At 44.9% G+C, this 26,192-nt stretch overlaps 1 protein-coding gene across 2 annotated transcripts in view; it reads right to left on the bottom strand.

Annotated features, from left to right (window-relative positions):
- Window positions 1–5,933: 5,933 nt before the first annotated feature.
- LOC146009479 (pancreatic triacylglycerol lipase-like) overlaps window positions 5,934–26,192 on the bottom strand; it is a 34,387-nt gene continuing 14,128 nt past the window's right edge. For both annotated transcript variants that reach the window (XM_083149903.1, XM_083149902.1), the window contains 7 exons: window positions 25,065–25,199; window positions 22,965–23,073; window positions 20,962–21,081; window positions 14,241–14,360; window positions 11,169–11,287; window positions 6,289–6,405; window positions 5,934–6,094 (listed from right to left, as the gene is read on the bottom strand). In XM_083149903.1, the coding sequence (XP_083006029.1) occupies window positions 6,295–6,405; window positions 11,169–11,287; window positions 14,241–14,360; window positions 20,962–21,081; window positions 22,965–23,073; window positions 25,065–25,199 (714 nt within the window). In that variant the 3' untranslated portion in view covers window positions 5,934–6,094; window positions 6,289–6,294. The remainder of the gene's footprint in view (window positions 6,095–6,288; window positions 6,406–11,168; window positions 11,288–14,240; window positions 14,361–20,961; window positions 21,082–22,964; window positions 23,074–25,064; window positions 25,200–26,192) is intronic.

Genomic DNA, 26,192 nt, shown 5'->3' with positions numbered 1-26,192 from the left:
TTAACATCGTTGCACTTCCCTCAATGGATAGGTCATCAGTCCCTAAAAGACCCCAACCAAAACCGGCTATAGGCATACCCCAAATAACAGCCCAACTAGGCCTTATTGACTGCTGGAGAGTCCTGCACCCTATGGAAAGGGACTACACCTGCCTGTCAGCAGCACACGGGACCCTTTCCCGTATAGACTATCTGCTACCATCTGAAACCCTTTTCCCCAAATTAATTGATGCCCAGATAATGCCCATCTGCATCTCAGATCACTCAGTGGTGTGGTGTACTTTGTCAACATCTGTCGATGTGGGGTCCCACGGACAGTGGAGGTTCCCGTCTTATCTGGCTGCGTCCCAGAGATTTAGGCAGGCATTGGAGGCGAGATGGGCCGAGTTCACCCATGACAACAGAAGCCATGAACAAGACCCTACTCTGTTATGGCAGACAGCGAAAGCTGTGTTGAGGGGGGAGATCATGTCCTATGTTAAAAAACAAAAAAAAGATAGATCAGCCAATATTCTATTAGCACAATCCGCTTTGACGTCAGCTTACGCTGATTACAAGAACACCCCCTCTCCCAATAACAAAATAGCGTATATGCAAGCAAAGACGCACTTTGACTCCTTGCTGGAGAATCAAACTACCCAATATATCGCGAATTCAAATTTCCAATTCTACCGACACGGGAATAAAAATGGCAAATTGTTGTCTAATTTGATAAGGGGATCCCGCCCATCGGCATTTGTTCCGGTCCTAAACGCCCCGGATGGGACTAAGTTACGGAAAGGCAAAGACATTATAAACTTATTCCAAAACTTTTACCACCAACTATATACACAAGGGGCAATTGACGAAACTAACAAGACTCAATTCTGGTCTGAAGTCGTTCTACCCCAATTACCGGCCTCCACCGTGGACAGCTTAATGGCCCCTATAGAAGTAGAAGAGGTCAAAGCAGCTATTTCAAAACTTAAATTACTGAAAGCCCCGGGACCTGATGGGTATTCAGGGGAATTTTATAGAATACTGGTTGACAAAATAAGTGACACACTGGCAGCAATGTTTAATCAGCTAATGACGGGATCGGGACTGCCCCCTCACTTCAACTCAGCGGTGGTGAAGGTCCTCCCCAAAACTGGACGAGATCCAGAAGACCCGGGGTCGTATCGGCCCATCTCGCTTCTCAATGTAGATTATAAGCTACTTACAAAAATCTTAGCGGACAGGATGAAATATGCATTACCCAAAATAGTTGATTCTGACCAGACAGGTTTCATACATGGTAGACATTCGGTCATAAATGTAAGGAAGGTCCTAGCAGCATTGCAGCACCTTGAAAGGCGGGGTATCCCAGGGGACCACGGTATAATATCGATGGATGCGGAAAAGGCATTTGACCTGGTCACCTGGGATCACCTGTTCGAGACGCTTAGGAGATTTGGTTTCCCGGAGCCATTCGTGGCCCTAGTGAGAAATTTGTACAAGAGCCCAGTGACTCAGGTGGCATGTAACGGTCACATTTCGGATCCGTTTATCATACAGAAGGGCACTAGGCAGGGGTGCCCATTGTCGCCCCTGCTGTTTGCCATAGCGCTGGAACCACTGGCCATACTGTTGCGAAATACTGCCTCCTTTCAAGGCATAAGAATAGGCTCTACAACTCTAAAAATCTGTCTGTTCGCAGACGATATGTTGCTCTTTGTGGCAAACTTACAATCGTCCCTACCAGGCATAATGGACAAAATATCCAAATTTGGATCCTTTGCGGGGTACAAAATAAATACCCAAAAATCAGAAATTTTACAGGTTGCAGGGAGACAGTTATCCCACAATATATCCCCAATATTGAGCCAATTTAAGGTCAAAACCCAATCAATACAATACCTAGGGGTCTATATCCCATATAGCTTAACAAAATTATACTCGTTTAATTTCGCTCCCATAATTGATAAGGTGATGACGCAACTTGAAGCATGGAAAACCCTACCCCTATCGCTGCTGGGAAGAGCGGCTGTACTGCAGTCTATTATCTTCCCAAAGCTGTCGTACTGCATTCAAATGTTACCCATACGGCTATCAAAATCAGACATGGATAAGATCACAAAAGGGTTTTTCAAATTTTTATGGCAGGGGAAAAAACCCAGAATTGCTAGGAACAAACTCTATTCTAGGAAGGCAGAGGGAGGATTGGGAATACCCAATATACAGGCATTCACACACTCAGTCTTTATGAGATATATCCTAGACTGGTTCCAGGGCACGGAATCTTATACACATAAGGCTTTGGAGGAAGACATCTTTGCCCCCTACTCGCCCGCGGGCCTGTTGCATGCTCCACGGTCAGACCTACCGGCGGGGGTGCTAGAGAATGTGTTATTCTCAGATACATATCTTTCATGGCAGGCCATCAACAAGAAACTAGGAAGGAATCATAGGAGCACAAAATACGCCCCATTCTGGGGCAACCCCAAATTTCAGCCAGGCATTCTGGATTCAGGTTTTGTACGATGGAAAGCAAAAGGTATAGTGGCGATCCGAAACATATTCGATCCAGGGGGAAACCTGCTCACGTTCCAGAACTTAGCAGAGAAATATTCACTGCCCCATAAGGAATTCTTTATGTACCTCCAGGCCCGGCATTATGCCCAATCCGTACACACACCAATGCCTCAATCAACTACACCAGACCCACTTCACGCTGTATTTGTTCTTAGTTCTACAGGGCCATACAGGCTTAGATACCTGTATCCTGACTTGTTGCCAGGGACACTCGATGCTACTTGGACAGCAATAGCCGCCAAGTGGGCTGTAGACATTCCTCAGGTAGATTCCCACACAGTCATAACAAAAAAATTGGAACAAACATTAAAAACACTACACTCAGCCATGCTTCAGGAGGTGCATCTAAAAACCATACACAGGGCATATATCTCGCAGGCACAACGTAAATATTTTGTACCAGGTGACTTGGGGCTGTGTTTAAAATGTAAAAGTACGTGCTCATCTTTCTACCATAATATGTGGGACTGTGGGAGGATACGTAGATTTTGGGACAAGGTGATGAACATGATCAATGAGGTATGCCATCTGCGATTGCAGAAGGACCCACTGGCCATGCTGCTGGTGAATTTTACAAACTGGAATATGGAGGGTAGAAAAAAAGAGTTGACCCCCTTTCTAACAGTCGTCGTCACGGTCGCCAAAAAGATTATACTGAGATGCTGGACATCATCAGCTCCGCCATTCTTGGCGGCTGTGAAGACGACACTAATGCAGCTCCTGTACATGGACCGAAAAGCTGCGCTAATAGATATAGAAAGGGGAGTTGTGAAATTCTATAAGAAATGGGGTACCTATATCGATTATGTGGATGAGACGGTGCGCACACAGATCTACAGAGTGTTTGAAGGCACAACATGGTATCTACATAGATCACTAACGGTATAAAGTGTTTCACTGAGCTGACAGTTATTTATTTGTTGGGAGGAGGGGGGGGCGGGAGGGGGAGGGGGAGGGGGGTAGGGATAGAATAGGTTTGGACAAATTATTCAGGTCCGCACAATTCCTCAGATTCCAAAAGAAAGGATGTAACACTTAGGAATCACAGTTGTTTTATATTGAAGGTTCAAGTATGTGGTCTGACACAAAATAAAATCAGAGACATGGTAGAGGTTAGGATGTATTAGTTTATTTAAAGGTACATGCCGGAATGATAATTGATTTGAATACCATATAAATATTTTGTATAATGTGTGTTAAAGCCGTGATGTTTAAAATCACTTTCTCATACTTAACTTACTTTGTATAAGTACAAATGTGTGTTGACTGTATGTTTATAACAAAACTATACATAAAAATAAAATAAATTGTTTGAAAAAAAAAAAAAAAAAAAAGAACAGTATGGTTCAAAATACGCAAATCCTGGAATTTAAACCCCAAAAAATCCCTCCACCTCCCACTTTTGCAAAAGCCAGCGTTCCAAGAGGGGAAATCTGGCCCCCCATTCCATCTATGGACAAATTTGGGATTATCTTCTATAAAACAGCTCACTAACATTGAGTCACACAAACCCCTCACCATCTCCCAAATTACGAACAAGTACTCATTCACTAGCCCACACACACTGTACTTCACTAGCCCACACACACTAGCAATATTCCAGGCACAACATTATACTCAAGCAGTTCTTCGAGACCTAACAAACAAAGGCCCTTATTCTGATCGGTGTGGATATATCCGCGTGCGTTCGGCCCGCCGATGTTTTGTGTCTGCGCATGTGCGAGCGGGGCGTACGGCCAAATCCCGCATGATATGTGAACACTCCGAATAGGGGGTGGAGAGGGGCGTGAAGGGCTATTTGGGCTCATTACCATATGCATACGCCCCGCGTTTCATGGGCGTTCCCATGCAAACGCTGGGCGTACGTATGGTAATGCAGTCGTGACGCACGTGTAGGGGGCGGACATATGACATCGCCGGATGTCAGCTGCCCGCCCAGATCCCTGCTTTTGCATGGAGAAATGTCCGTGTGGTCTGAGGTTGCGGGTGCTGCCTGGCCACTCGGTCCTGCATTCGATGGTCTGCGATAATCGAATGATGGGGGAGGTTCCCTGAGATGGAGGAGGCGTATTCCGTGAAAAATACACGTGCGGTCCGTTCGGCCAGCTTCTTACCGCATACGGACGGAGTTGGCGATCCGTATGGAAGGCGGGGTTTCGCACGCACGGTCCTGGCCGCATAATCGGCTCCGGCCGCACCGATCAGAATAAGGGCCAAAGACTGTTCCAATCCGCTAGATGCCTGCCTCCTCCTACCCACCAAACACCCAAACTTATATCCCTCTCTTACACCATCATTCGCACACCCATTTTCTCACGCAACTTTTCCACGGGGATCCATAAATGGATTGAAATTTTCCCACATTTAACTTACCCAGACATATTAGAAGCACTGCAACAGCCATTACAGAATATGCCAAATATCTCCTATACAGAAATGACATACAAAATGTGTTACCGAGTCTATGTCTCCCCATCGAGAGCTGCTCAGATAGGCATCACCCCCTCCCCTTCTTTTCCTAAATGTGCCCATCCTCGTGCAAATTTGACACACTGCTTCTGGGAGTGCCCCATAATACAAGACTTCTGGGAAAAAATCGCAGACTTTATTAACCAAACAATGAAAATAAAATTCACCATCTCTCCGGAATGGGCGATCCTGGGGTTACAAAATCACTCAACAACCCAGAAGAAAAAAGGTTCCTCTCAGTAGTTGCTGGCGTGGCCAGAAAATCTATCTTACAACAATGGCTGTCTCCCCTCCCGCCCTCTATGCAAATCTTTGAGGACAAACTTTTCCTTTTCTTTAAATTGACATGGTTGGGGAACCACGAACACAACCAACAAACCCACAAAAAATTCCTAAATGTATGGGAAAACTACATCACTTCACTCCCCCCAGACACAACACGTCAACTACGCATATGTATACCCTAAAACTACACACATCCTTGATTGACCTTGACATCCTTTCCAAGACGAAAAGAAACAAAATCCGTTACTGACGAAGTGGAAAGCTCTCTTATTAAAAACTCTCTGACGTAAGCCTTGTTTGGGCCCCGGAGACCCGGAGCAGCCTACCCTCTCCTCTTTCTTTCTTTCTACTCATTTCTATAACCCAGTCCCCTTTCTTAACCCCCTTCCCTCTCATCCTTCTACATGCAAACTATGAAGACTTTCTCACAGTCTTCCCCTTTCCCCCACCCTTCAGCCTAAGCCTTTTCTCTACATCCCAAATATACTTTCATAGTTTTGTTAATGTATTATCGTTGACACAGGAAGCATACGTGTGATACATATATTTCAGACATATAGAACGTTCACCTATATATAGCATTAAAGTTCACACAATAAGGAATAACAACAAACGAAAAACCAGAGATGAAGTGTCATGTTAAAAATGTTTATTATTGTTCAAACGTTAAAAGCAAAAATTTGGTTCCCAAATGGACTTGATGCACAGTTGATTCGTTCATCCTAGGCTCAAATATAAGAAGCTATTCAAAGACTCTCTTCAAATGCATCTGTTTCATAGATGTGAACCTGTAAAAAAGCAAATTTTGTTAGTTTACGTTGAGTAATATTAATCCACTAATGCACTTACGTACACTGTGTATCTAAAGCATGCTATTGTATAAATTGACGATACCTAATAAAAATTTATGGTTATAAAAAAAATATTTATATATATATAAAATTAGGACACATTTCACTCCCAGGAGCCAGTTCTCACTTACCGCTGATTATGGGGTGGTGAGGTAAAAGACTTGGTTGCCGCTGGTAACTCCGCGGTAGGTATCGGCGTAGTGACCCATCTTGGGACATCCGGCACTTGGGCAACTTTTGCAGCTTCCCTATATAACAAAAGATAAAACGGTATAAACTTCTGTGATTATGGATTATAGATCGTCACACAACTCTGGCCAGTTGAGCTTACAATCTGCATGTTCAGTGGGGGGGGGGGGGGTTGATATCATTAACATAATTCCGTGGGCACGCCCTATATGATACGCCCAGGAGTTCATAGGAAATTGTTGATCATTCTCAAACAATACGGTATAATGTGTACCCAGCTTTACCTGTAATAACACACAGTGCAGGACACTTACACCTCTGCATACTATAACTACCACAGCGTTGTATGTACAGTTGTCGCCTGATCTTAGTTATATGCTATAGATTTTGGATGGAATGGTGCTCAAAAATAAAGCGCAGGACCAGGGCCGGTGCTAGGGTGTCTGGCGCCCTCCTGCAAACTAGAATTTTGCGCCCTCCCGCAAACTAAAATTTTTAGCCCTCCCTTAATTTGTGCTACAAAACAAGGTTTTGTTAGAGTACCTCTTCCCGTTTGATTTTTTTCTGTTAGAGTACCCTTCCCCAGGATTGCAATGGATGACAAATGTTTGTGTGCAAGTATGTATGTGTGTGTGTGTGTGTGTAAATCCACTCCCAAATTAAATAGATGAATATAGACAGGCAGATATATAAATAATAAAAATCACAAGTTGATAAACCTAGGTGCGCTCACAGGAGCAGCTACAATACACTAAATCGAGTATGTTTCACCTAACACATATATCCTAAATACAAAAATATCATGAACTCCGTCCCAGTGCTCACTTATTTATCAAAAATGGGAAAACAGGAAAGTTACTTCAAACAATGAACCTTAAATATTGGTGGTGATAATTCCACATGCATTTCCAGGTGTCATGCTGGGTACACACCAGGACGACTAGGGCCCGATCCCCACAATCTAGATCCAATTCCGACCAATTGGATGTAGATTGTGTGCTGATTGGGCCCTTTTCTGACCTGGTGTGGACCGATACCGATCCGATGCGCGGTCCCGCGGGTCGGTCGGTCGTCATTGAGATCCTACCTGCTGCAGGTAGGATCTGAATAACGACTATACAGCCGGGTGCAGGTCACCATCGGATCGGACCCGCTCACGTGCACATCGTGAGCGGGTCGTGCCCCCCCGCGTCACCGTGAGCGGGTCGGACGAGACACTGACGACCCGCTCACGATGTGCATCGTGAGCGAATCGTCCTGGTGTGTACCCTACATCACAGTGTATCGTATACATAAGACCTGTGCTGCCCGTATGGTAACAATATACTCCTATATCTTAAGTAACTGAAATAAAACAGAAATACATAGTGCAATACAGTAAAGTAAAAAAAAAGGTGGACTGGTGGATACGATTGCCCTAACACCCTTAGCTGGTTGAAATTAGGCCTTTTAAGGTCTATTTTCACCTGGCTAAGGGTGATTGCAATAGTGTTCACCAATCCATTTTTTTTTTACTTTACTGTATTGCACTATACAGTATATTTCTATTTTATTTCAGTTACTTAAGATATATGTGAGTATATTTTTAGCATCCGGGCAGCACAGGTCTTATCACCACCAATATTTGTTTAATTGTTTACATAACCTTCCTGTTTTCCCCTTTTTTTTTTAAATAACTGAGCACTATTGGCACCCATACACGGTGCGGCAAGATTCGTGCTCCCCCGCACATCACATGGCACAAGTATGTGCTGCAGGTACTTTCTGAACCATTGCATCTAGTTCAAAACGTGCAGCACATTGTATGCGTTTTGAAATAGATGCAAAGTAATATAGTTTAAAATGCATGGTGCACATCGCACCGTGTATGGGCGGCATATGAGGGGGGTTCATCAGAAAGTTAAATAAATAAACAGACTGACAGATATTAGACAGATAGACATACAGAGATAGATATTAGGCAGAGAGAGAGAGAAGAGAGATAGAGAGATATGAGATGGATAGATAGAGAGATAGATAGAGAGATAGATAGATAGACATACAGAGATAGATATTAGGCAGAGAGAGAGAGAAGAGAGATAGATATATGAGGAGAGAGAGATACACAGACACTGACATAGATAGATAGATAGACAGGGATAAAGATATATGGGGAGAGAGAGAGACACACACACACTGACATAGATAGATAGATAGATAGATAGATAGATAGAGATAAAGATATATGGGGAGAGAGAGAGACACACACAGACACTGACATAGATAGATAGATAGATAGATAGATAGATAGATAGATAGATAGATAGATAGATAGATAGATAGATAGAGATAAAGATATATGGGGAGAGAGAGAGACACACACACACTGACATAGATAGATAGATAGATAGATAGATAGATAGATAGAGACAGACACAAATGAAAACAAACTCACTCAGCCAGCTCCTCTGTAGGCTACCGAGCCATCTCTCTCATGCACAGCTCCACACTGATATGGGGGCATCTAGTGGCTCCTGCCAGTACTGCAGTTAGCAGTAACCCCGGAGCTTTAATCTGCCTCCTCCGACGCTCACCCTTCCCCGCGTGCCGGGCGGTACTTCATGTTGCCCACGCCGCTGTCTGTCAGGCAGTGTCACAGGCAGCGGCAGCCGACAGGAGCAGGGTGCAGAGCAGGGAGAGCGCCTCTGCTGGCCGGCGCCTCCCTGCTTTGCATCCCTTGCTGAGCGGGTTCCGCCGGCCCTGCGCAGGACAACAAGGTTCAGCAGCTAGTGATAGTCACCATGTGTTACGTCAAATTAGGCTCCGCAACCCCAAAATTTTCGGTGCGCATCACTCTGTCCCTTCTCCATCTTCCTGGAAGTTGGGAGGTATGGAAAAGCTAATTCCAACAACCCGTGCACAGCAGGACCTCTGCTAAAGTGAAGATGGATGGCCTTTGATAAATCAGGCAGAGACCGTCCAGGGAAGCAGATTCCTTCCTCTGGATCTGTAAATCTTCTCCTAAGCCTGTGATCCAAGGCTTGTATGTATGACAAATGTCTTATCAGGCCAGGAACACGTCAGGGAAGTAATGTCCCTAGAATCCAGGTGAGACAATTATCAGAGATATGGATCCGGTCTGGCCTGTGGATCCCCCTCAGCTAGCTATATACAGTAGGTGTCAGTGTTGTGTTTGTTAAGAGCTAATTGCTCACCCTTAAAGGGTTCGGTAATAAGCCAGACCGTGCATGTATGACTAGGAGACCCCATGAGACAGCTCAGTTACACTATTAACTCTGGTTTGGACAAGAGACAAGAGATTGTGAACGTGGCACCTAGAAGCGTGGATGTGTATGGCTATATCTGAGAGGAATCTTTTTAAATGATTTATATCCAAATGTAGATGAGCCCCAAAGCTGTTAGTAAGAGATAACTATACTTGGTAAAGTGCTGGGAAATGGTGCTGATGATTCAATGTAAATGTACCTGTCTATTATTCCTTTTTTCCCCAAAAATGTAACAGTGTAATGTGGGCTAGGTGACATGAGGGAGATTGCTAGACTAATGAGGGAGAGAGGGAGATTGCTGCTATGTCAGGGAGTCTCCTGCAGAATGCAGGAGGGTAGGTAACTATGATGTAACAGTGTAATGTGGGCTAGGTGACATGAGGGAGATTGCTAGACTAATGAGGGAGAGAGGGAGATTGCTGCTATGTCAGGGAGTCTCCTGCAGAATGCAGGAGGGGAGGTAACTATGGTGTAACAGTGTAATGTGGGCTAGGTGAGATTAGGGAGATTGCTACACTAATGAGGGAGAGAGGGAGATTGCTGCTATGTCAGGGAGTCTCCTGCAGAATGCAGGAGGGGAGGTAACTATGATGTAACAGTGTAATGTGGGCTAGGTGACATGAGGGAGATTGCTGGACTAATGAGGGAGAGAGGGAAATTGCTGCTATTTCAGGGAGTCTCCTGCAGAATGCAGGAGGGGAGGTAACTATGATGTAACAGTGTAATGTGGGCTAGGTGACATGAGGGAGATTGCTAGACTAATGAGGGAGAGAGGGAGATTGCTGCTATGTCAGGGAGTCTCCTGCAGAATGCAGGAGGGTAGGTAACTATGATGTAACAGTGTAATGTGGGCTAGGTGACATGAGGGAGATTGCTAGACTAATGAGGGAGAGAGGGAGATTGCTGCTATTTCAGGGAGTCTCCTGCAGAATGCAGGAGGGGAGGTAACTATGATGTAACAGTGTAATGTGGGCTAGGTGACATGAGGGAGATTGCTAGACTAATGAGAGAGAGAGGGAGATTGCTGCTATGTCAGGGAGTCTCCTGCAGAATGCAGGAGGGGAGGTAACTATGGCTTGAAGTGTCCAACTTAAATGAAATATTCATAATTTCAGTCCCAGTATCTGTTGTCTATCCAGCTCAAGTCTCGGAAGTACTTGAAAGAGCACTATCGTAAAATGTATCACTTTGAGTGTCAGTGGAACCATAGCTGGAGGGGAATAGGTCCAAATGGGTACTTTGGTTGCTGGCAGTCTATCTATCGTGTTGAAGTAGACACACGCTGGGGTATCCAGTAACGGTGGCAGGGATTCGCAGATTGGCGTATCCGGGGAATTGCCGTGCCTGAGATCGTGACACACTAAGTGCTGTACTGTGCTCATGGTTTTTCCCATTTGCATGCATTTATGACTAGATGCTATGATATATTATATTTACACCGTTAATGATATATTAAATAGTGTTTAGGTGCCGGAAGAGATTATATACAGGTCATACAAGCATTAAGTGACAGAATCTATGACCTGCTGTAATACTAGTCCCCGGCGGTCACTTACCTTCTCGTAGGTGGCCCAGTTGGCACAGGGGTAGCTGGTGAAGGTGCCGGTGTTACCGATGCTGTCTGTGTAGTACTTGATGGCTCTCATGTGGTTGCATGTGACAAAGTGGACGACTCCTGCAATAAGACCCAGGCACCAAAGGGTTAATGTTATCATAGAAACCTCAGCGCATCCTTAGTGATAAGGAGCTGGAGCCACACAGCGGTTACACCTCTGCATTCTAATGATAGACGCGCTAGAGCCCGTCACACGGGAGCGGGGACATTCTACCTGACCTTCACCCAAGCTACCTGTAATTGTCCGTAATAGACGCCATACAGTATACAGCAGTCTCCAAATCCAGATATAGCCAAACAAATGGATTTATTGTTTTATGTATTTTCTGAAAATTATTTATTTTGGCTCAATCTGGATTTGGATATACTGTACTGTATCCGGTGAGGATTGGCCATATATATGATTGTGGATTTGGATATACTGTACTGTATCCGGTGAGGATTGGCCATGTATATGATTGTGCATTTGGATATACTGTACTGTATCCGGTGAGGATTGGCCATATATATGATTGTGGATTTGGATAGACTGTATCCGGTGAGGATTGGCCATGTATATGATTGTGGATTTGGATAGACTGTATCCGGTGAGGATTGGCCATATATATGATTGTGGATTTGGATATACTGTACTGTATCCGGTGAGGATTGGCCATGTATATGATTGTGGATTTGGATATACTGTACTGTATCCGGTGAGGATTGGCCATATATATAATTGTGGATTTGGATATACTGTACTGTATCCGGTGAGGATTGGCCATATATATGATTGTGGATTTGGATAGACTGTATCCGGTGAGGATTGGCCATATATATAATTGTGGATTTGGATATACTGTACTGTATCCGGTGAGGATTGGCCATATATATAATTGTGGATTTGGATATACTGTACTGTATCCGGTGAGGATTGGCCATATATATAATTGTGGATTTGGATATACTGTACTGTATCCGGTGAGGATTGGCCATGTATATGATTGTGGATTTGGATATACTGTACTGTATCCGGTGAGGATTGGCCATGTATATGATTGTGGATTTGGATATACTGTACTGTATCCGGTGAGGATTGGCCATGTATATGATTGTGGATTTGGATATGCTGTACTGTATCCGGTGAGGATTGGCCATGTATATGATTGTGGATTTGGATATACTGTATCCGGTGAGGATTGGCCATATATATAATTGTGGATTTGGATATACTGTACTGTATCCGGTGAGGATTGGCCATGTATATGATTGTGGATTTGGATATACTGTACTGTATCCGGTGAGGATTGGCCATATATATGATTGTGGATTTGGATATACTGTACTGTATCCGGTGAGGATTGGCCATATATATGATTGTGGATTTGGATAGACTGTATCCGGTGAGGATTGGCCATGTATATGATTGTGGATTTGGATATACTGTACTGTATCCGGTGAGGATTGGCCATATATATGATTGTGGATTTGGATATACTGTACTGTATCCGGTGAGGATTGGCCATGTATATGATTGTGGATTTGGATATACTGTACTGTATCCGGTGAGGATTGGCCATATATATGATTGTGGATTTGGATATACTGTACTGTATCCGGTGAGGATTGGCCATGTATATGATTGTGGATTTGGATATACTGTACTGTATCCGGTGAGGATTGGCCATATATATGATTGTGGATTTGGATAGACTGTATCCGGTGAGGATTGGCCATGTATATGATTGTGGATTTGAATATACAGGTTGAGTATCCCTTATCCAAAATTCTCAGGACCAGAAGAATTTTGGATAACAAATTATTCTGGATTTTTTTTATATTTGAATGAGGTATCTTGCATGTATGTTGTACAAACACATAAAAACACATGAAATACACACAAATATATTGTATTTGTGCATGAATCAAGGTTTTAAAACATGAAACAAAGTTTGTGTACTATCTCAGGCACTGAATGTGATGCCAAGCAATTATGTCCTTGTACATATATATAGTGCCAGTTACATGTTATTTCCCCAGTAGTGCCAGTCACAGATGTCCCCAGTAGTGAAAGTTACATGTTAGTTCCCCAGTAGTGCCAGTCACAGATGTCCCCAGTAGTGCCAGTTACATGTTATTTCCCCAGTAGTGCCAGTCACAGATGTCCCCAGTAGTGCCAGTTACATGTTATTTCCCCAGTAGTGCCAGTTACATGTTATTTCCCCAGTAGTGCCAGTCACAGATGTCCCCAGTAGTGCCAGTTACATGTTATTTCCCCAGTAGTGCCAGTCACAGATGTCCCCAGTAGTGCCAGTTACATGTTATTTCCCCAGTAGTGCCAGTTACAGATGTCCCCAGTAGTGCCAGTTACATGTTATTTCCCCAGTAGTGCCAGTCACAGATGTCCCCAGTAGTGCCAGTTACATGTTATTTCCCCAGTAGTGACGGTCACAGATGTCCCCAGTAGTGCCAGTTACATGTTATTTCCCCAGTAGTGCCAGTTACAGATGTCCCCAGTAGTGCCAGTTACATGTTATTTCCCCAGTAGTGCCAGTCACAGATGTCCCCAGTAGTGCCAGTTACATGTTATTTCCCCAGTAGTGATGGTCACAGATGTCCTCAGTAGTGCCAGTTACATGTTATTTCCCCAGTAGTGCCAGCCACAGATGTCCCCAGTAGGTTTTTAGCAAAAAAATAAAAAATAAAAGTACATTTTGGAGACTATGGTTTTCGGAATAATTTGGATAACGGATATTTGGATAAGAGGTACTCAACCTGTAGTGTATCCAGTGGGGATTGGCCATATATATATATATGATTGATGCGGTTCCTTGTCCCTCTGAACCCTTGGGGAATACAGGACTATTTCATCAGGAATCAGTAAATACAGAACATCCCAATCTCCTACTACAAGCACCGGTGGGCCGGTCCACTGCTATATTCCAGGCTGAGGACCAGCATACATCTGATACATGGAGCCAATCGTATGACCGGAATTACGGACCGTCAGCTGCAATAGGACCTCAATATTTACCGCTCCAAATGTCTTCCACATTGACGTTGGGGTTCTGTGTGTTCTGGGTACATCCGGGCATTTTTACTCCACCATTTGGGAAGAAATCCAAGTGACCAACAACCTGGCTCATTCCAAATCCTGAAAGACACAAATATGTTAGGGGGCTATATGTAACAGCAATGTGCGTGTATGTATGTGTACCGGCAATGTGCGTGTATGTATGTGTACCGGCAATGTGCGTGTATGTATGTGTGTACCGGTAATATGTTTATGTATATAAATATGTATGTACCAGCAATGTGCGTGTATGTATGTGTGTACCCAGGGCCGGCGGAACCCGCTCAGCAAGGGATGCAAAGCAGGGAGGCGCCGGCCAGCAGAGGCGCTCTCCCTGCTCTGCACCCTGCTCCTGTCGGCTGCCGCTGCCTGTGACACTGCCTGACAGACAGCGGCGTGGGCAACATGAAGTACCGCCCGGCACGCGGGGAAGGGTGAGCGTCGGAGGAGGCAGATTAAAGCTCCGGGGTTACTGCTAACTGCAGTACTGGCAGGAGCCACTAGATGCCCCCATATCAGTGTGGAGCTGTGCATGAGAGAGATGGCTCGGTAGCCTACAGAGGAGCTGGCTGAGTGAGTTTGTTTTCATTTGTGTCTGTCTCTATCTATCTATCTATCTATGTCAGTGTGTGTGTCTCTCTCTCTCTCCCCATATATCTTTATCCCTGTCTATCTATCTATCTATGTCAGTGTCTGTGTATCTCTCTCTCCTCATATATCTATCTCTCTTCTCTCTCTCTCTGCCTAATATCTATCTCTGTATGTCTATCTATCTATCTCTCTATCTATCTCTCTATCTATCCATCTCATATCTCTCTATCTCTCTTCTCTCTCTCTCTGCCTAATATCTACCTCTGTATGTCTATCTGTCTAATATCTGTCAGTCTGTTTATTTATTTAACTTTCTGATGAACCCCCCTCATATGCCGCCCATACACGGTGCGATGTGCACCATGCATTTTAAACTATATTACTTTGCATCTATTTCAAAACGCATACAATGTGCTGCACGTTTTGAACTAGATGCAATGGTTCAGAAAGTACCTGCAGCACATACTTGTGCCATGTGATGTGCGGGGGAGCACGAATCTTGCCGCACCGTGTATGGGTGCCAATAGTGCTCAGTTATTTAAAAAAAAAAGGGGAAAACAGGAAGGTTATGTAAACAATTAAACAAATATTGGTGGTGATAAGACCTGTGCTGCCCGGATGCTAAAAATATACTCACATATATCTTAAGTAACTGAAATAAAATAGAAATATACTGTATAGTGCAATACAGTAAAGTAAAAAAAAAATGGATTGGTGAACACTATTGCAATCACCCTTAGCCAGGTGAAAATAGACCTTAAAAGGCCTAATTTCAACCAGCTAAGGGTGTTAGGGCAATCGTATCCACCAGTCCACCTTTTTTTTTACTTTACTGTATTGCACTATGTATTTCTGTTTTATTTCAGTTACTTAAGATATAGGAGTATATTGTTACCATACGGGCAGCACAGGTCTTATGTATACGATACACTGTGATGTAGGGTACACACCAGGACGATTCGCTCACGATGCACATCGTGAGCGGGTCGTCAGTGTCTCGTCCGACCCGCTCACGGTGACGCGGGGGGGCACGACCCGCTCACGATGTGCACGTGAGCGGGTCCGATCCGATGGTGACCTGCACCCGGCTGTATAGTCGTTATTCAGATCCTACCTGCAGCAGGTAGGATCTCAATGACGACCGACCGACCCGCGGGACCGCGCATCGGATCGGTATCGGTCCACACCAGGTCAGAAAAGGGCCCAATCAGCACACAATCTACATCCAATTGGTCGGAATTGGATCTAGATTGTGGGGATCGGGCCCTAGTCGTCCTGGTGTGTACCCAGCATGACACCTGGAAATGCATGTGGAATTATCACCACCAATATTTAAGGTTCATTGTTTGAAGTAACTTTCCTGTTTTCCCATTTTTGATAAATAAGTGAGCACTGGGACGGAGTTCATGATATTTTTGTATTTAGGATATATGTGTTAGGTGAAACATACTCGATTTAGTGTATTGTAGCTGCTCCTGTGAGCGCACCTAGGTTTATCAACTTGTGATTTTTATTATTTATATATCTGCCTGTCTATATTCATCTATTTAATTTGGGAGTGGATTTACACACACACACACACACATACATACTTGCACACAAACATTTGTCATCCATTGCAATCCTGGGGAAGGGTACTCTAACAGAAAAAAATCAAACGGGAAGAGGTACTCTAACAAAACCTTGTTTTGTAGCACAAATTAAGGGAGGGCTAAAAATTTTAGTTTGCGGGAGGGCGCAAAATTCTAGTTTGCAGGAGGGCGCCAGACACCCTAGCACCGGCCCTGTGTGTACCGGCAATATGTTTATGTATATAAATATGTATGTACCAGCAATGTGCGTGTATGTATGTGTGTACCGGCAATATGTTTATGTATATAAATAAGTATGTACCGGCAATGTGCGTGTATGTATGTGTGTACCGGCAATGTGTGCATGTGTGTACCAGCAATGTGTGTGTATGTATGTGTACCGGCAATGTGTGCATGTGTGTACCAGCAATGTGCGTGTATGTATATGTGTACCGGCAATGTGTGCATGTGTGTACCAGCAATGTGCGTGTATGTATGTGTACCGGCAATGTGTGCATGTGTGTGCCAGCAATGTGTGTGTATGTATATGTGTACCGGCAATGTGTGCACGTGTGTACCAGCAATGTGTGTGTATGTATGTATGCCGGCAATGTGTGCATGTGTGTACCAGCAATGTGCGTGTATGTATATGTGTACCGGCAATGTGTGCACGTGTGTACCAGCAATGTGCGTGTATGTATATGTGTACCGGCAATGTGTGCATGTGTGTACCAGCAATGTGCGTGTATGTATGTGTACCGGCAATGTGTGCATGTGTGTGCCAGCAATGTGTGTGTATGTATATGTGTACCGGCAATGTGTGCACGTGTGTACCAGCAATGTGTGTGTATGTATGTATGCCGGCAATGTGTGCATGTGTGTACCAGCAATGTGCGTGTATGTATATGTGTACCGGCAATGTGTGCACGTGTGTACCAGCAATGTGCGTGTATGTATGTGTACCGGCAATGTGCGTGTATGTATGTGTACCGGCAATGTGTGCATGTGTGTACCAGCAATGTGCGTGTATGTATGTGTACCGGCAATGTGTGCATGTGTGTACCAGCAATGTGTGTGTATGTATATGTGTACAGGCAATATGTTTATGTATATAAATATGTATGTACCGGCAATTTGTGTATGTATGTATGTACAGTATTTAGGGCTGGACACTAACATTACAGTATTTAGGACTGGACAATGCTGGACACTAACATCACAGTACTTAGGAATGGACAATACAATACACTAACATTACAGTATTTAGGAATGGACAAAACAATACACTAACATTACAGTATTTAGGAATGGACAATACAATACACTAACATTACAGTATTTAGGAATGGACAATACAATACACTAACATTACAGTATTTAGGAATGGACAATACAATACACTAACATTGCAGTATTTAGGAATGGACAATACAATACACTAACATTACAGTATTTAGGAATGGACAATACAATACACTAACATTACAGTATTTAGGAATAGACAATACAATACACTAACATTACAGTATTTAGGAATGGACAATACAATACACTAACATTACAGTATTTAGGAATGGACACTAACAATACACTAACATTACAGTATTTAGTGCTGGACACTAACAATACAGTATTTTGGACTGGACAATGTTGGACACTAACATTACAGTATTTTGGACTGGACAATGTTGGACACTAACATTACAGTATTTAGGACTGGACAATGCTGGACACTAACATTACAGTATTTAGGGCTGGACAATGGTGGACACTAACATTACAGTATTTAGGACTGGACAATGGTGGACACTAACATTACAGTATTTAGGACTGGACAATGCTGGACACTAACATTTACCATATTTAGTAATGTGGGGAACCAGACACTAATATACCAGTGTATAATGGATGGTGGTAGCACCTGTTAGGACGTTGGGCATGTTTCTGTTGCAGACATATTCTATATTGCCCCCAGTAAGTATATTATGTGGCTCCTAATAATGTTAATACTCACTGACACAATGAAGAGTTAGGGCCCGGGTTGCACCTGCCCCCTCCCAATATGCAGCCATTTACCATAAACCGTATGACACTACAACCAATACACATTGTAACCGACAAACTGCAGACAAGGGGCATATGCTCATCGCAGTCACCCGGGGCAAGTTGGAGTTTGGTGCCCCCTTACAGAAGAAAAAGAAAACAAATATTTTGTGTGTCTGTGTGTGTGTGTCGGTGTGTATGTCTGTGTGTGTCGGTGTGTATGTGTGTGTGTGTGTGTCTGTGTGTCGGTGTGTATATCTGTGTGTATGTCTGTGTATGTCTGTGTGTGTGTGTATGTCTGTGTGTGTGTGTATGTCTGTGTGTGTGTGTGTGTCGGTGTGTATGTCTGTGTGTGTGTGTCGGTGTGTATGTCTGTGTGTGTGTGTGTGTCTGTGTGTCGGTGTGTATGTCTGTGTGTATGTCTGTGTGTGTCTGTGTGTATGTCTGTGTGTGTGTATGTCTGTGTGTATGTCTGTGTGTGTGTCTGTGTCACCATTCACCGGTGATTCCCATCTCACAGTCCAGCAGCAGTACCAATGCTTGCTGCAGCGCAGGCTGAGTGGTAGAGCCAGTATGTAGCACCCACGGGTGCACCGCAGTGCTCTTTTGGAATATCCATGGTCATTTTCAACTACATTGGTGCTGCTGTACATAAGGTGCCCAGGGCAGCTGAGAGGAGGGGGGGGGGAGCGGGTTCTAATTACCCGGGCCCAGGCTTGCTGGAGGGTCCAACCCCTCCCTTCTCCCTCCGTCCCTCCCTGGTAGCAACAGCAGCACACACTTCTACAGCATGTGCTGTGCTGACAGCAGGCTTAGCATGAGTGTCTCACTGACAGCGTGAGAGGTAATGCTGAGCCTGGTGTCAGTACAGCACAAGCTGTAGGTGTGTGCTGCTGCTGAGATTACAGTTTTTAGAGTTTTCTTCAGAGGCAGAACTCTGGGAGGCAATGGAGACATCTGCCGCCGGGCTCCTGTTCCCAAGGGGACACCCAGAGCCGGCCTTAGGCATAGGCAAACTAAGCAATTGCCTAGGACATTTGGAATGCCTAGGGGCTTTAGCAGCTTCTGCTGATTAAAATGATATGCATCATGCCTATATTCTGTGTGTGAGTGAGGCTGTATCTGCATATGAAATAGTGTATTCATGGAAATCACTGTAACATAGCATTCCATATGCAGGTACAGCCACAGTCGCACACAGAATATAGGCATGCCGCATATCATTTTAATCATTGGAAGCGGTGTGCAAATAAGATGAATTTTCAGCAAAAAATGCACCCAACGTTAGCAGAACTGGCCAGGAGCTGCATGGCCTATTGAGGCAAGATGAAACATCTGTATCCAAGCAGAGACACGGTGTTAGCGGCTGTGCGAGTGCTGTCTGCGGGTGGGTTGGTTGTGCAATAGTGTTCGGCAAATGTATAAGGGGCATTATGGTTATAAGGACATTAATAATGCGTGTCATGTGTAAGGGACATTACTGTGTGGTATTATCAGGGGTGCCGAGAGAAAGGGGTAGGGGGTACAAATTACACAGGCCAAAGTCTGATGGAAGGGCCCAGTGGGGGCCCCGGGCCCCCTCCCCTTAAGTGACAGCAGCAGTTGCAGCTCTGCCCAGCACACACTGCTTTGTGCTGGGTTGCAGTGTGGCCATGGAGGTGCTTAAAATACAATATTTTCTCAGGATTTTTTTTCTAAGGGTATAATGTGAATAACATGAGGAGTAATGTACATAAGGTAAAGTGGTACTACTGTGTGATGTAACGTGAATAAGGGACACTACTGTGTGGCATAATGTGAATTGGGGGTACTATTGTGTGGCCATGCCCCTTCCCAGCAAGAACACACCCCTGTTTGGGCTGTGCACCGAATGTGTGAACTGTTTCTATTTAAATATTGCGGGTAGGAGCACCAAAAGGATGACTGCTATGATGAGGGTTGATGATGCTGGGAAAGTGGAGCAGGGTCAGAGGCGGAACTAGTGGTGGTGCTAGGGGGCACCAGCCAAAATCTTGCCATGGGCGTCATTTAGGCTAGGGCCAGCTCTGGGGACACCTCTCCACCCCTTCAAGTTTGAGTCAGTCAAATGAAAGCAGTTGATATTGCTAATGTGGCTGACTCCCCCTCTAACATCATTTTTGCAAGGGTCACACCCTGTGTTAGATCCCATGACCCTACAAGAGACAGACACCTTACTGAATGAGCTTTTTTTTTGGGGGGGGGGCACCAATACTTATCATGCCTCCAGGCAACTGGGATGAACTTACGCCACTGGTTTTCTTTTACCCTCCTCTAAACACTTTGGGGGCGTGGCCTAAGTGCGGAGGTGCCCACACCTCGCACACTTAGGCCACGCCCCAAAATTTTTACCGGGGCCCGGCCTTCCTCTCGGCTGCCATGAAGGTGCTTAGTAAGGGCCTGGTATTAACATTGCCTCTGGGAGTTACGCCCCTGTAAAGAGCTAGAAAAATACCAACCCAGGCTAGGAACAAGAGGACCGGCGTCTGTGTGGATCACATCAACAAGGGTAGCGTCTGATGGATCCAGTCTGACTTCTGTAGCTGTGTTCTGGAAGTATGGTTCAGCTGGGTCCAGGCCTGATGGGGGAGAACAGATAGGAGGTGTAACTAACAAGGTGTTTCATTCTGCAGGTGTGACTAACCAGTGTATCATTCTGCAGGTGTGAATATTCAGGAGTATCATTCTACAGGTGTGACTAACCAAGTGTATCATTCTGCAGGTGTGACTAACCAAGTGTATCATTCTGCAGGTGTGACTAACCAAGTGTATCATTCTACAGGTGTAACTAACCAAGTGTATCATTCTACAGGTGTGAATATTCAGGAGTATCATTCTACAGGTGTGACTAACCAAGTGTATCATTCTGCAGGTGTGACTAACCAGGTGTATCATTCTGCAATTGCAATTAACCACTTGTATCATTGTAAAGGTGTGACTAACCAGGTGTATCATTCTGCAGGTGTGACTAACCAGGTGTTTCATTCTACAGGTGTGACTAACCAGGTGTATCATTGTAAAGGTGCGACTAACCAGGTGTATCATTCTACAGGTGCGACTAACCAGGTGTATCATTCTGCAGGTGTGACTATTCAGGTGAATCATTCTGCAGGTGTGACTAACCAGGTGTATCATTCTGCAGGTGTGACTAACCAGGTGTATCATTCTACAGGTGCGACTAACCAGGTGTATCATTCTGCAGGTGTGACTATTCAGGTGTATCATTCTACATGTGCGACTAACCAGGTGTATCATTGCAAAGGTGTGACTAAACAAGTGTACTGTATCTTTCTGCAGGTGTGACTAACCAGGTGTATCATTCTACAGGTGCGACTATTCAGGTGTATCATTCTACAGGTGCGACTATCCAGGTGTATCATTCTGCAGGTGCAACTAACCAAGTGTATCATTCTGCAGGTGTGACAACCAGGTGTATCATTCTACAGGTGTGACTAACCAGGTGTATCATTCTACAGGTGGGACTAACCAGGTGTATCATTCTGCAGGTGTGACTAACCAGGTGTATCATTCTACAGGTGTGACTAACCAGGTGTATCATTCTACAGGTGGGACTAACCAGGTGTATCATTCTGCAGGTGTGACTAACCAGGTGTATCATTCTACAGGTGCAAATAACCAGGTGTAGAAATGAAGATAACCAATAAACCGCTTTGCACATACTCCCCATGCTTCATTGCCCCCTTGCGGCATCTTCCCTCTGCTCTACCACCCTTACCAGTTCTGTCTCCCAGTAACAACATTATCCTGATCAGCCGCATCTTATATCTGACTGGTCATTCCCTGCCTAATCTTCATTGATAGCCCCAGGCCATCCTCACCAGTGATACAACTACCACACATATGTCCTACCAATTCTTCATCATACCACATAAGCTACTAATCATTCTCTCCTGGAAATATAATTGCACTACATATTGTACTATGTATGATTTGTGTATGTGACAAATAAAAAAAAAAAAGGTACTTGTTTCCTAGCAGGGCGCCCAGTACGCTCTAATTGGTCGGAATTGGATCTAGATTGATGGGATCGGACCCCTGTCGTCCTGGTGTGTACCCAGCATTAGCGTACAGGGCTATTCTCCGTACTAAAATCGCATCATTTTTTAATGTAATTTATATCATGCTCTGTTGGCCCCAGAGGATTGCATCACATCGCATTGCCCGCTAAATCACATGCGATTTTATAGGGTGCGATGCCATTAGCTATACACTTGTATGACATACAATTATACTTTAGTCACCCCCCACTATCCACGCCACCCCGAAACGTAACTAGCGGCAGTGGAACGACAGCGCCACTCCACCCATGACTTATTGGCTACTTCCAGTTCCTCCCTATACCTCAGGCCTATCTGCTGCTCCTCTCTATGTCCCACCGGGTTTATGTCATGTTCCACTCTCTTGTCGCCGGATAGAATAAATATAACCCCAGACTGGTCACCTGTGATGCGGCCGATACCCCTCGATCTCTTTCCAGCCTCACCGGCGGTGTGTGCCCCCAAGCTGTGGCCAATCAGGTGGACGTTAGCTCGGGAATAGGCAAGGTTTTTCTGGTAACAAAAACATTATATTATAATATAACAGGGCATCAGTATCATTATATCAGCAATAACACTAAGGGACAAGCGGCTGTGGTCAGAGGCTGGAGGCCGCGATCAGGGACAAGCGGCTGCGGTCAGAGACTGGAGGCCGCGGTCAGGGACTGGAGGCCGCAGGTCAGAGGCTGGAGGCTGCGGTTAGAGACTGGAGGCCGCGGTCATGGACAAGCGGCTGCGGTCAGAGGCTGGAGGCCGCGGTCAGAGGCTGGAGGCCGCGGTCAGAGACTGGAGGCCGCAGGTCAGAGACTGGAGGCCGCAGGTCAGAGACTGGAGGCCGCAGGTCAGAGACTGGAGGCAGGGAGAGGATAAGGTGACATAGGGAAGGATAGGGTGTCAGGGCTGCACCTGGGGTGCGTCACAGTGTACAACCAACTGTGGTGCCACGCGGCACCTCATTCTGTGCAACAGTAGAGGATGTATAGGCCGCTATAGGTCGACATGAAATACGGCCATTAGGTTGACATGAGATTTTCATGTTTCTTATTTTGTTGTAATACCCCCATTGGCTCTGGCACGATCACAGTGCGGTCTCCCTATTAGGAGAAGAGATGTTATATGGGGGAAGTTCCACTTTCTAATGTGACACATACACAAAAGCGCAGTGCGCTACTGCACGCCCTCCCACTCTCTCTGCGATCACGGTGCAAGAGATCGGCACGCACATTACGGGCTATGCCTTGGAGACAGATACATAATCAGCTGTATAATCAGTAACCAGCAGTGTGACTAGTACTGTAACCAGCTCTATAATCAGTAACCAGCAGTGTGACTAGTACTGTAACCAGCTCTATAATCAGTAACCAGCAGTGTGACTAGTACTGTAACCAGCTCTATAATCCGTAACCAGCAGTGTGACTAGTACTATAACCAGCTGTATAATCAGTAACCAGCAGTGTGACTAGTACTGTAACCAGCTGTATAATCAGTAACCAGCAGTGTGACTAGTACTGTAACCAGCTGTATAATCAGTAACCAGCAGTGTGACTAGTACTGTAACCAGCTGTATAATCCGTAACCAGCAGTGTGACTAGTACTATAACCAGCTGTATAATCCGTAACCAGCAGTGTGACTAGTACTGTAACCAGCTCTATAATCAGTAACCAGCAGTGTGACTAGTACTGTAACCAGCTGTATAAACAGTAACCAGTAACCAGCTGTATAATCAGTAACCAGCAGTGTGACTAGTACTGTAACCAGCTGTATAATCAGTAACCAGCAGTGTGACTAGTACTGGAACCAGCTGTATAATCAGTAACCAGCAGTGTGACTAGTACTGGAACCAGCTGTATAATCAGTAACCAGCAGTGTGACTAGTACTGGAACCAGCTGTATAATCAGTAACCAGCAGTGTGACTAGTACTGGAACCAGCTGTATAATTAGTAACCAGCAGTGTGACTAGTACTGGAACCAGCTGTATAATCAGTAACCAGCAGTGTGACTAGTACTGTAACCAGCTGTATAATCAGTAACCAGCAGTGTGACTAGTACTGGAACCAGCTGTATAATCAGTAACCAGCAGTGTGACTAGTACTGTAACCAGCTGTATAATCAGTAACCAGCAGTGTGACTAGTACTGTAACCAGCTGTATAATCAGTAACCAGCAGTGTGACTAGTACTGTAACCAGCTGTATAATCAGTAACCAGCAGTGTGACTAGTACTGTAACCAGCTGTATAATCAGTAACCAGCACTGTAACCAGTAACTCAGCTCTGTTTCCATTTACTGACACAAGCTACCATCTGTCAGTAAAGGGACATGAACCCCTTCTAGGCCACCGGGTGAAAGTTGGGAGAGGCACTGATAATATGAGATGAGGTGACATGCCAGTTACATGGAGTTCGGTGCGTCTGATCAGCAATGTGGCACTGAGTTTAGGAATGAGGAGACATGGATAACAGCATTATATAACCAGCACTATATATATATCAAGCTGTCATTACCACAAGTGTGTCTACAAAATACGCCACTTCTGCCCCGACCACACGGATGTTATTAGACGCCTGTGAGTACAACGTGCGGGATCCACCGCTCCAGTCCACAGCGATGCAGTTCGTGTCTTCAATCGTGAACAGTTTCTGGAGGAAAACATCAAATATAACATAACTCATGTCCAGTATAGTATACGGATAGGCTGTCTGTGTCCTGCGCTGTATACATGCCCAGTACAGTATACGGATAGGCTGTCTGTGTCCTGCACTGTATACATGCCCAGTACAGTATATGGATAGGCTGTCTGTGTCCTGCACTGTATACATGCCCAGTACAGTATACGGATAGGCTGCCTGTGTGCTGCACTGTATACATGTCCAGTATAGTATACGGATAGGCTGTCTGTGTCCTGCGCTGTATACATACCCAGTATAGTATACGGATAGGCTGTCTGTGTCCTGCACTGTATACATGCCCAGTACAGTATACGGATAGGCTGCCTGTGTGCTGCACTGTATACATGTCCAGTATAGTATACGGATAGGCTGCCTGTGTCCTGCACTGTATACATGCCCAGTATAGTACACGGAGAGGCTGTCTGTGTCCTGCACTGTATATATGCCCAGTATAGTATACGGATAGGCTGTCTGTGTCCTGCGCTGTATACATGTCCAGTACACTATACGGATAGGCTGTCTGTGTCCTGCGCTGTATACATGCCCAGTACAGTATACAGATAGGCTGTCTGTGTCCTGCACTGTATACATGCCCAGTATAGTATACGGATAGGCTGTCTGTGTCCTGCGCTGTATACATGTCCAGTACAGTATATGGATAGGCTGTCTGTGTCCTGCGCTGTATACATGTCCAGTATAGTATACGGATAGGCTGCCTGTGTCCTGCGCTGTATACATGCCCAGTATAGTATACGGATAGGCTGTCTGTGTCCTGCGCTGTATACATGCCCAGTACAGTATACGGATAGGCTGTCTGTGTCCTGCACTGTATACATGCCCAGTACAGTATACGGATAGGCTGTATGTGTCCTGCGCTGTATACATGCCCAGTACAGTATACGGATAGGCTGTATGTGTCCTGCGCTGTATACATGCCCAGTATAGTATATGGATAGGCTGTCT

This window comes from Crinia signifera, chromosome 6, assembly GCF_055691185.1.
Source record: "Crinia signifera chromosome 6, ASM5569118v1, whole genome shotgun sequence".
In the NCBI taxonomy this organism is placed as follows: domain Eukaryota; kingdom Metazoa; phylum Chordata; class Amphibia; order Anura; family Myobatrachidae; genus Crinia; species Crinia signifera.
Note: the sequence above shows the minus strand (reverse complement) of the source record. Positions and strands in the feature narration are given on the sequence as shown.